General features: G+C 45.4%; 1 protein-coding gene across 1 annotated transcript; it reads right to left on the bottom strand.

Moving 5' to 3' along the window:
* Positions 1-942: 942 nt before the first annotated feature.
* LOC311310706 (single-minded homolog 1-like) lies at positions 943-11,015 on the bottom strand (the record flags this gene model as incomplete). The annotated part of the gene is made up of 11 exons (XM_084440237.1): positions 943-1,700; positions 2,258-2,654; positions 2,812-2,974; positions 5,817-5,964; positions 6,667-6,773; positions 7,387-7,586; positions 7,739-7,824; positions 7,914-8,018; positions 8,142-8,235; positions 8,394-8,476; positions 10,841-11,015. 11 exons carry the CDS (start codon positions 11,013-11,015, stop codon positions 943-945), a joined length of 2,316 nt encoding a protein of 771 aa, XP_084296363.1.
* Positions 11,016-12,871: the final 1,856 nt, after the last annotated feature.

Here is a 12,871-nt window from a genome sequence, read left to right as displayed (position 1 = left end):
AATTACCGTAATGTCTTGTTCTCTTATTCACTCATGTTTGATGGAACGTAGTTGACCCAACTCAACAGACACAAGAACAAAACCAACACAGAGTAGGGTTTGATTGCAGCTGTATTTAGATTGAAAAGACATTTTCCCCCAATTAATAAATAATCTTATGACTGTTGTCCAAAAATCATCCTTTGACCATATTTACATCATAAATTAAATGAGAGGGCGGCGACCAAACAGATGGAGACATGAAAGATGGATGGAGAGAACATGGAAAATAAAAAAGAGACATTTGGAACAAATAAAGATAAGAGGATGTCTTTTCTATCTCTCCGTTTTAAAGTGTCGAGGGACGGAAAACACGGGGACATAATGTGTCATCCAAACCAAATGGGACAAAGACAGATGCAAGCAGTCTAAAATAAGCCTTCCCAACGACGGTTAACCTACATTACATATAGAAGACTTTTTATTTGACATATTGACAAATAAATGAAATTACAGTGAACAGAGGAAACATAGGCATGGAAAAATAAAACTCATTTCCTGTCACTACTTTCCTTTTCAATGTTGTAATTGTAGTATTTGTGAAGAACAGGCTCTGGCAAAACCCAAAAAAAAATCCACGATGGTGTTCAGTTGACCACCATGGGAAAAACGGCGGTGTTAATTGGGCTAGTTGCTGGTGCGTGACGCTCTGTTAGGACCGAGACGTTGAGTTTATCTTTAACCCGGCTGGAAACTCAACTGAGAAGCTGGACTCGCCTTTTCACGGCGTCTCGGCTCGCTGCAGGGGAGGAATCCTGTCCCTCCGGCGCCGCCCCCTAGCGTCAGGCCACGCCCACGTGGGCCGGCCTTCAGCCCGTCTTGTCAGGTTCCCCCGACCGGGATGAACGGGGAGGCGGTACCGGTCGGTGAGGGGGCGGGGCTGGCGTCTTGCGTCCGCCGCGGTCAGCTCCCGTTGGTGATGATGACCGACGTGGCCTTGTGTCCCTGCATGGGGTCGGCCTGCATGCGCACGTGCGCGGCGGCCATGTCGTACTGGACGCCACCGCCACAGCCGCCGCCGAGCCCCGCGTAGCTACGCAGGCCCTCCGGGTCGTAGAGGTGCTCCAGGGAGTAGCCGGTCAGGGCGTAGGCCGCGTGCCGGTCCAGGGGCTGCCTGTCCTGGGCGGGGTACAGCAGCGGGCTCCCCTGGGCGGGGTGCGGGGACACGTCCGGCTGCAGGTAGTCTTTGGCGCCCGCCGGGCCCGTCCTGGACACGCCCTCCGAGCTGGGGCTGCTCAGCCGAGACAGGGAGGCGGGGCTTGGCGCGGCGTCGTCGTCACGGGGGCCCTTGCCGGCGTCGTCGCGGTGGTGGAGGCGGTCGGAGGAGGCGAGGTCGAGGTCGGCGAGGCCGGGGCCGCGGCAGACCACGCCGGGCATGGCGGCCTGGGGGAGGGGCAGCGAGGGGGCGAAGCAGGGGCTGTGGGCCCTGGAGAGGCCGGTCAGGGGCCCCAGCGTGTCCAGGGGCCCCTTGTGAAGCTGCAGGCGGTTCTCCTCCTCCTTGATCATCTGGCGCGTGGCCCGGATCAGCGTCTCCATCTTGCTCGGCTCCTGGGGGCTCACACGGAAGTGGTCGCCGCGGTAACGCTCGCCCGAGTCGCTGGTGGAGCCGGCGCCCCCTTCTGGCGAGCTGACCACGCTCTCCTCATCCCAGTGACCACGCCCTGTCAGACGCAGGAAAGAAAAAAGATTCCAATTTTTAAAAACGGAAATATAAGATAAGGCGAGTTTATTTGTAGAGCACATTTCAGCAACAAGGAAATTCAAAGTGCTTCACATGAGACATTAAAAGCATCAAGCACAACACATAAAAGATCATATAATAATAATTAGAATGTTTCTACTGGAATTATGGTGGAGGAATGAATTGATACTGATGAATGAAAAATACTTTAGTAGTTTTTCTCTCCTTTTAAAGTGACATGGCTGAAATTATAGTGGTTATGCATCAAACTCATGTGATCATCTTCACAACGCAAGCGTTGACACACAATACTGTTGCGAGTTGTTTCTTTGTTTATGGATGTGAAATCTGGAATAGCTTGGCTTTGACAGCAGGCACTTATCGTACAACAGATGGTAACAATCGCCATGTTGGCAAGAATCGGTGTAAACAACTCTGCTTTGCCCACAATAACATTTGGCAAACAGCTACCAGGAAAAGCAAATCCACTGCTGTTTCCAGGACCAGATGGCCAAGGTCGCCATCTTAACGCCTCACCGTGAACAGCGGCGTGGTAGGAAGTGACATCGTAGCCCTCGCCGTTTTCCAGCGAGGACTTGGGGAGCGAGAGGACGGAGCGCGTGGCGTCCCACCAGGCCTCTCTCCCCGACTGGGGGGCGGCGGCGCCACCGCCCAGGAAGTAGCGTCCGGCCTGGCAGCGGGCGCGGTCGCAGGCGGGGGCGTGAGGGTGGGCGGAGCCCTGGGTCAGGTCCTCCTCCGATAGGGCCAGGCCGTAGCACAGGGCGCCGGCGTCCGGGTAGAGCCGGTAGGCGCACGACGCGTCCACGCCCTCCCCGGGGTCCAGCAGCTGAGGGGAGGCGGAGTCTGTCAGAGGGCTGCCTCCCCATTGGCTGTCCTGGTCTGACTCGGAGCGCTCGGGGTGGAAGGCCGAGAACTGCGGGAGAAAACAAATCAAATCAAACTTTATTTATACACCGCATCTCATACACAGAGGCAACACAATACACTTTTAATGGCAGGGCTCAAGCCCTTTCACACTGTGCTGTGTTGGCATGAGGACTAATAGGCTGTTTATGTGGCCAGTTTGTCACCTGTGGGTAAGGGGACACTCTGGCCTTGGCCTTGGCTTGCGTCAGGCGTGACTTGGTCCCCTTCCTCTCCGCTGTGCTGTTGGGGGTGCTGGTGTAAGGGAAGGCCGGCTTGGTCGGACTCATCTGGTCCAAAGACAGCTGGATCCCCTTGTACTCCGTGTCCCTGCTCACACACATGCACACCGGCGGCCATTTTGTAGCGAGCGTATTTTCTCTCGTAAGCATTATATAGCGTACGAAATTACATATACGGTCATTTTTACACTGCAGACGTCTATTACACTTATTATTACACTGTCAATATTGTCTATTGATAGCGAGTGAGACCTATTTCACGAAGGTCTTTTCTGCATCTTGATGAATGAGAAGACTATGAGACATGAAAAGAGTCTTGAAGATAAGCCAGAGAGGGAGATTACTCTCCCTGCACATTCGTCACGAAACAAAGCAGAGTCTATGGGCCGAGTTAATCATTCATTCACACCGTACAAACATTGCCAGAGCACACACACGCGCGTTCACATGCGTGACCACACACACACACACACAAAACGCAGTGTATTGTCTGCCGAGTTACAACCATTCCCTTAATGTCAACATCATGACCTCTCTCATCCCAATCCTTCTCCATCAGTTACAGTTTGCGTCCTCTTAAATACACACACGCACACACACACAAACACACACACACACACATTCATAACCACACAACAGAGATGTACATGACTCTCATCGCCGGTTCATTTGCCACCTGTATATGTATATACATTGTATATCCGACACCTTTGGCATTTTTACCCACAATCCCACAGTTGACCTCCATCAGACTGTCAACACGGGGCGATTGAAAAGGCTCCTGTGTCAAACGTTCAGCAAACATGGTCTCCTATTCTTAACTTATCACATCAACAGTATGTAATAGCACCCAGTGGCATTTTAAACCCCGTGCCCGTAGCCTGACCCCGACTGGGCCCGGCCCTGTTAAACCCGCTCTAAATATGACCCATTCGTTATGTGTGACACCTCTGGGAACGGCGCTGTTTGGATAGTCGCTGGTCTGTGTGACACACGTGTTTGTTCTCGCCAGGTACAGTAGCCGTGGAGGTTCCTGAATCCTCCCTGCCCTCCCCGACTCGCTTCTGAGCCAATATCAGCTCGGCTTTTGTGCAAACTCAGCTGCGCTAGCAGAATTCCACCTGGGTGGCCCGGGGGTCAGGGGTCAAAGTCAGGGTCCCTCACATCCAGAATCAGAGCATTATTAATGCTCACCAGAGCATTATTAATGAAAGCGATCTGTTGGATTGTAAATGGCAGCTCTAGTTTTCTGCACACACCGTAGCGGTCAGCGGTGATTACAGTAGCCCGTCCAGATGTGCACGCATGCTGGTGTGAACTATTATAGACACTCAAAGGCCGGGATTCAATGAAAACGGCACGGTAAAGAAGCAGCTAAAATACATGTTTCATATTTAAAATAGAGCCCATTAGATACATTTATAGTGATTCAAAACAACACTTATATTTGACTGTACTTATTGAGATGCATTTGTGTTTGAGTTATTGTAGTGTGTGCACCCATGAACATACTGAAAGGAGATGGAAAGCAAGCCTGAACACACACACACACACACACACACACACACACACACACACACACACACACAAAAACACAGCTTTACACAGATTAAGAGCTATGTCTGGATCAAGCAACCCTAACAAAGGAAATCTACCATGGGCTGCAGCTATGAGATGGCTATTGATTCCCAGTGCATTGTGGGATAGATTTTTCTTTCCTGGGAGTCCAGATCGATTGTGACAGTGGAGGTTTCTTGATGGGGTTGAACCCACATGTTTGTCTTACTGTCTCCAAGGGTCTTATCCTACTCTGGGCTCTCACGACACACACAGAGCGATCCACACGCATCATACCAGACAAATACCATACAGAATCAAACATCACGCAACGCTCCACATGGAAACCTAACTGCAGTCCCGGATTAAGCCATTCCAATTAGTTCTCTACGTCTTTCAGTTGATGTAAATCAGGGAGTAGATGTCTGTTTTCTATCCACCAAACAACTGTCTATTTTCCTCAACTTCCAACCTGAATGGTGTTTAGTCAAATCCAGTCCTGCATTCACTAGTCAGGCTGTGCTTGTCGATTTATTTAGAGGTATTAATTTACCTACCTTGATTAATACATTTGAGGAGGGTCTAATATAATAGATGCGCTACGTTTGAACATTTCTGGCCATTTGCATGGAAATAAAGTGTAAAGAGTAGTGAAAAAGGTGAGTTCGGTGAGTCAGTCTCAGGGGTTCGGCGGAGGTCAAGACACACACCCGACTCATATGATTCGTAATGACACGCCCCGCTTAGCCATCATTGGCTGCAGGTGATCACGCTACATCGCTTGGCCTATCTGTGCTGCAGGGAATTTGGTGCGCTCAGTAGTCGACTTGTGACTGTCGTGATGGTACGTCGTGTGATTGTGAAAGGAACAGACTTTGTTGCGAAAATGACATGAGAGTGGCACTTGCCAAGGTCTGAATTGGTCTCTGAAAGGCAACAGCAGAAGTCACACTGATTTTCAGTAAATATTCATTATTATGCTTTTGTTTTTGTGTGAAAATCATGTTTTGATGGTTTTGTTCTTTGAACACAGTGATGTTGATGCACGGTTCATTTTGTGCACCAGTAAAATATATACCTACAGTATGTTTTGAATTTGAAAAAATCATATTTTATTTTTCCAATTAAGAAGGGTTCGGTGAATGCGCATATGGAACTGGTGGGGTTCAGTACCTCCAACAAGGTTAAGAACCACTGCTCTAGATTCACTGAAACTACCATGGTTAACATAAAAAAAGGTGACTGTAGCCAAAAGGTGACAAGTTTGCAGGTCTGATAAATGTGTCGGAAGCAGAAGATAATACTCCACACAAAATCCGCTAGATGACTAAGCAGGAGTGTGAACACACACATGGCCACGGTGTGTGACTCACGTGAGGACGTAGTTGACGCTGACGATGCAGTGAGGTCGGGAGGAGCGGCTGTTGTGGACGATGGTGGCGTAGCTCTGGACCCAGACCCAGCCGCCCTGCTTGGCCAGGAAGCGGTAGTATTTGGTGGTCACCTGGCCCTTCACCAGCACTACAGATGAGGACAGGAGGAGACATTTTACTAGTGTATAATGTTAGAGGGAAAATATTGCTTGTTATGAATATAAAGTTAGTTAGTGTGAGTGTAGGGCTGCACAATTAATCGTGAATTAATAGAAATCGCGATTATGATCTCCGCAATTAACTAATCGCGAAAGGCCGCAATTAATGTGATTAATAATTTTGCTTTGAATTGAGTGTGCTAGGACTACACGGACGAATCACAGGCGCTTATGCTGTCTGACCAATCACATGCGTTCCTGCTGAGTGGTTACGAAAAAGATGATGTCGCTCAAGCTCAAGGTCATATGCAAACTGTGCAGAGCTAAAGCTATTACTTTGAAATATTAATCGCAATTATTAATCGCAATTACCATTTTGCAATTATTATCTTTTGTCATAATCGTGCAGCCCTATGTGAGTGTATGCATTTATGTGTGTGTGTGTGTGTGTGTGTATATTCCTGTGTGTGTGTGTGTGTGTATGTGTAAATTCCTGTGTGTGTGTGTGTGTGTATATTCCTGTGCGTGTGTGTGAATGCATGTGTACTATCCTCATGTACATGTGTGAGAGTGTGCGTGTGTATTTCTCGTGTGTGTTTTGAAGGTGGATGTCTGAGCGCCTACAGGGTCACAGGCCACGCCCCTGTGCAGGTAGCGTCTGACGAGGGGGAGGAGCCAAACCCGGGACTCACACAGGTGGTGGGCGCAGCGCAGGTGGAAGGTGTCACAGCTGTGGACGTGGTGGTAAAGGGTCTTCTCAATCAGGTCCTGGGGCTCGTATCCTGTCAGATCTGCCACCCTGGAGGGGGGGGGTGGTGGAGGGGGGGGGGTGACTCAGCAAATTCTTAATTCTCTCGGAGATTGGCGGAGATAGGCGGCTTAGGACGTGCCATGGTCTGTTTTTAAACACAAATCATGCTACCAAGATCTTTTTCTACTTCTTTTTTCCCTTCTTTTTTTACCTAGTTGTTTTCAAGATGCATAGAACCGATTTTTTTTTTTTTTTAAAGAATAGACTACATGTATAAAATCAATAATTACAGTGAATATTTTAGTTTGAACAGTAAAACAATGATCACTGCAAAAAAATAAAAAAATAAAATGTATTCAGGAACGACCGTGACAAAACAGATGGTGCAATCACATCATCATATTTCATTGTCGTCTATATTTCATACTGTAGGTAAAGTAAGCCTACCTTGAGTCGTCTATATTTCATACTGTAGGTAAGTAAGCCTACCTTGAGTCGTCTATATTTCATACTGTAGGTAAAGTAAGCCTACCTTGAGTCGTCTATATTTCATACTGTAGGTAAAGTAAGCCTACCTTGAGTCGTCTATATTTCATACTTTAGGTAAAGTAAGCCTACCTTGAGTCGTCTATATTTCATACTGTAGGTAAAGTAAGCCTACCTTGAGTCGAGGAAGATGAGCTTCATGTCGAGACTGGCCCTGAACATGAACATGTTGCTGTGCAGCTTGATCTCCGTCACGGCGCTGGGGGGCAGCGAGTGGCCCACCGCCACCAGGCCCACGTTCTGGTAGCAGCCGTCGAAGGGCGACATGTCCAGGCTGTACTGACGGATCTTCAGGTAGCCGCTGCAGTGTATCACCTGACCGGTGAGGTGCGGCCGTTAGGTGTCTGACGCGCCGCCATTTTACACTTTTTTATTATTATTTATTAATTATATTAGAATATAAAATAGGACTCGCTTGGCTTATCAAAGCGTGATTTAAATGAATGTTCAAGTCAGGAATGACCTACCTTATATCCACCACTGGTAAGACCGGCGTTTCTCTTCGCGAGCACACATTTCATCCTCAGGAAGAAGGAGCGCTCCATCTCATATTCTGAAAGGTGTCAGATGACGGGCGCTTCTTTAGGTAATTAAACACGCGGTATATTATCAAATAGACGTGCTATTGGACGTATTGCCTACCTTGAACGAAGTGCGAATGGTAGGGTTGATGTGGGGTCAGGACGGCAGTCATTTCGTCGTGGTCGGCGGGGTGGACATACTCATAAATACTGTTCCCAGTCAACTCTACCTGTTAAGAATAACCTCGGTAATTAAGTGGTAAAATAAAGACTATAAAGAAACGACTATTCAAATAATATAGCCTAATCGTCACAAAATGCTTTAAAGTAAGATTATTGCATTGACCACGGACCTGAGAAAGTCCTAAATGCACGGATGCTGTTTCGGAGATGTACATGATCTTCCCGTCCGGAGCGACCACAAAGATGAATCCATCCAGTGTCTGCGGAAAAGAAAGCGTGCCAAATAAACAAATCATATCCAAAAGAAACTATTTTGATTCAATCTACATCATGTGCTATTCTTAATATAAACAATTAAACATTATTTTGAAATGCACACTGTGCATTTAAAATCGAAATATGTTTAGCTTTAATTTACCTGGAGTAGATGAGATCCCAGCTCGCGCCCTACATTGTCCAGAGATCTGGTTCTACTCGTGTGACCCCAAGCTTCACCCAAACCTAAAACCAAACCAGAACAGGTAGCCTAGGCTGTAACATTTCAGAAATTACAATTATGTGTAACGTCCATACAGTAGCCTATCTCTACACTAAAACGTGTGTTCAACATTAGTGACAATGACACTGATATTAATCCATAATTTAATAATATAGGCTAGGTTACTACGAATAGGCCTACCACTGATAATATTTATTTAAAAAAAAGAATGCATAATGCTCCATTCTTCTATTAAGCAGTGGCCTATAGGCCTAATGTTTGATAGAATCGAGAATTGAAGAAATAATTCTGTAGGCGTACTCCTTAAAATAATATCAAAATGGAAACGAATGTCTAGCCTACACACCATGAATGATATCAAAACCCCAAATCCACAGAGCATGGCAAATCATCGAGGAAAGGTAAGTCTTGATATAACAAACCTAAGTCTTGATATAACAACTAGAACGCATATCTCAATAGAAATGCAAATCATAGGGAAGACAAACAGCATTTCACATTTGAATATAATCTGTAAATTTTCCACCACAGTCTATCCGAAAAGAATGCTTGAAATCGCCTCTTCCGCGTCATCATGTGTTTGGGATTCAGCTGTTGCTGAGAAATGAGTTTCTAACCTCCTAACCTCTTCCACAACACAGCAGAGAGACTGACAGAGGTCTGGAAACACTGACACTGACAGAAGACTGCTGCTTTCACCACGGGGATATGGGATGAACACAGTGGCAAATGTTAATCATTTGCTGCTCGGGTGAACCTAGACCTTTCTCATAGCAAATATGTTTCTACAATACAGCTGATCCACATCGCCTTCTGAAATGTAAATGATTTAGCCTATTTTTTTTATTCAATGTGAGCTGGAATGGGCACATCGAATTGTTTGGATATACTGGTGAAATATAATGTCTAGAATGTTTCAGCAATATCAACAAACAAGCATTGTTTTGTAGGCTACTTAGCTTGCCGGTTTTTGATGAGAAATAAACCTTGACCTACAGGCCCAGTGTAGTATGTTATTCACCCCACATAGCTGTTTGCTGCAGGAACGCGTTATAAACATCTCCCTTTGCACTAGTCATTGTTTTAGCGATTTACACTTCTAGCCTACAGGAATTAAAGTTTGCCTCATGCAGCTTATATCCCAAAGTTTTAGTCTATTCTCGTCACGGGCCATATAGCCTAGCCTACCAGATAAATCCAATAGAACAGCCCGACTTGCACTCGAAGTGAACGAGTCCTAATCCTGACATTATCAAGCAAAACATAGGTCAATATTATTTACGAGGTCAAAGAAAAGCATTGCCTGTACCTATGTTACTACAGGATTCATGCCTTATAGACAATCTTCCTTTCAGACTGAATAGGCTACGTTTTAACCAACTAACCTGTGCAATATTGTTGATGGCGCAATAGGCCTATTGTATGATACACAATCAATAAATATAATATAAAATCGAAATGACGTCGACAAAGTTTGATTGGAGAATCCCACCATGCTATCAGTTAGACTACATAACTAGCACATTACATTTATAGGCCTAAGCTACATGAGGATATTTGGTAGGCCTATTGTTTTTATTTAGGCTAGGCCTACCTGTAGGATAAGGAACAGGTGTAGCCTAGTTTTAACTGGTGCCACATGTGTTTATATGTCTGTTAGGCTGTTAGGCTGTAGACTTCTACGCCTGGCAAAGTGTGAGACTTAGTGACACATGACAGAACATTATTTTGAATACTTCCGATTTTAGTGAAATGTAAATAACAGGTATTTATAGATATTTAACATAAATAAATATAGCCCACATTGAATTTGGACCGTCAGCAAATATCATTCTGGTCTGCATTGTGTCTTGAAAGGTAGGCTACCTGCCGCTGAGTGTCTGCAGCTCAGTACGGGCCTATGAATAGCCCACTAATACTGAATCCATTCAATATTTTTGTGCAGAAAAGCAAAACAACAATTGCTAGCCTATACTAGCCTAACGGGGTTCTGCATGCGCAGGCCTAGGTGGTCAGAAAATATCCTGACCCCGAGAGAGACCTACACATTTCGCAGAGACATGGATCTCCGCCCAGGCCTACACTAATGTCCAGCAGGTTGATGATAAACCGAACGCACCCAGTCTGTATATGGTTTTCACTGTATGCTGTAACGCTCCGTAGGCTATGAGAACAAAATAAAAAATAAATAAAAAACAACAACAACATAAAACTGAATAGCTATAGGTTATTATTGTAGGGCGATGCATCAATAATGAGGTTCCCTTTTAAGATGGTGGCAACATTGATGGAGTCTGCCAATGTGGGGTGACCTAAAATAGTATGTCCGAGAAAATAATCCCAGAATAAGTGTGAGACCTACTTACCCTGAGGAAAGACGATCCTCATCTTCAGGTAACTGGTGGTCAGCCGTATGATCGAGGCTTTGTCCAGCTGGGACGTGATGGCCGACGGCAAAGGCAACATCTTGGCCAGTTCGTAGAATTCGCTGTTCTCCTTTTCCCGTCTAGTCCTTGCGGCAGTCTTTGATTTCTCCTTCATTTTGACTTCTTTCCCTTCCTTTTTAATACCTTAAATCATTCCTCTACCCCACGCTGGTCCATCAAACCCCCTTAGGAAAAATACCCCCGTTTTTCTCTCGTGTCATGTTCTCCTGCTCAGCTCTTTTATTCTCAAATAAATGCACGCGGCACTTATTTTTTTTCAAATTCCTTTACCGCGTTGTTGACGTGCGCGTGCGATCGAATGAGGATTCTCTTGAAGCCCAACTGTCACTTTTACCAACTGTCACTTTTACCTCAGAGGGACTCAACGGCTTCAAGACGACATTCTTCTTTGCCTGAGAAACACAGGACACAAGTAAGAAACACAATGTATTCGATAGGCATTCTTTCTATGATATAAATTGATAGACTATTGTCCAAGTGAAAAGATATATTATCCTTTTACTCGTCTTGAAATGTATTCATGTCCTAGAGATCGATTGGCGTGTATAGGCCTATACTATCATCACTAGCCTGTGATCATGCAGACGGGGAGCTATAAACAGAACTAAATAATTGCTTTGGCATAAACTAATGGTAAGAGGACCAACGTTAACATCAACATTTATAGCCTACATAAAGTGATATTAATTGTCTCGTTATATAATAACAATACTGCTACTACTACTAGTTGAATAGTAATAATAATAATAATAATAATAATAGGCGTAATAGCCCAATAGGCCTTATAACCACGATAGCAATAATAATTGCTTAACAGGCCGATAATGCTAAAACGCCTGGTTTGATTCCCCCCCCGATGTTAGTTACTCACCTACCTAGAACCCGTAACCAGCCCAGGGGAATCTCACCTGTCCTGATCCGGGTTCCCCACTCGAGCCGGTTAGTTTAGATCCAACTCCTCGCGGGGTTCCACCTGGAAGGGCGCGTGGACCCTGCATACACTTCTCCAAATTAGGGACAAGCGACGAGTGGTATTCGTGTCCAGACCTCGTCTCCAAACTACCTCAATCTCTCTCTCTCTCTCAATCTCTCTCTCTCTCAATCTCTCTCTCTCTCTCAATCTCTCTCTCTCTCTCAATCTCTCTCTCTCTCTCTCTGCTCAGGACCAGCCCACTGTCACACTCGGGCTCTTATTGGGCGGCAAGTATTGAGGTCGACTTTCTCATTGGACGCGGGGTTGGTGTGAAACGTTCACCCCTGACCCAGACAGAGCAAACCCGAAGGAAACATGTGCATGATCAACGTAAGTGTTTTGTCTGGAGGGGGTTTGCGTTTATAACACAATAACACCCACATGTAGATTCACACTGTAAGCGTATTTTTGCACACCTATGTCACCTTTTTGGGAAAGGACATTGTGGTGAAACGTTTTGCATTCTCTGGTCAAGGTTGTTGATCGAGACTCGTTGAGCTGCCGAGTGCTTAATCCAAACACAGTTTGAACAATATAGGCACATTTCACATTTGGCTTTTTGCAGAAAGATATGATATCATTGCCATGGGCCTAGTAGGATATTTTGAAAGTTGCAAGCTTTTTCGGCCCTATATTCCAAAGAAATATACTATAGGCTATTTCTGTCAAGAAAAGAGGTTCGCGTCTTTGCACAAAACGTTTTGTCTTAAAATAATAATATACATTAGGCTACTATTTATGTAGGCATATATAATGAACCGCATTTATTCTAGGCTACTATGTTTTTTTCTCTTATTGATGTCGTCTGATCTTTAATTCACCAGCCAGCTGGATGCATTTTCTACGTTTTGTAAATGCAGTTGTTTATCTTATTTTGATATCCATTCCCCATAGTCCTTACATTCGTGTTTGAAGACTTGTGAACGTATTCTATTTCAATTCAATTTGTCTCATTATGCTACTAAGCGACATGCTGC

Source organism: Borostomias antarcticus (assembly GCF_949987555.1).
Source record: "Borostomias antarcticus genome assembly, chromosome: 6".
Lineage (NCBI taxonomy): Eukaryota > Metazoa > Chordata > Actinopteri > Stomiiformes > Stomiidae > Borostomias > Borostomias antarcticus.
Note: the sequence above shows the minus strand (reverse complement) of the source record. Positions and strands in the feature narration are given on the sequence as shown.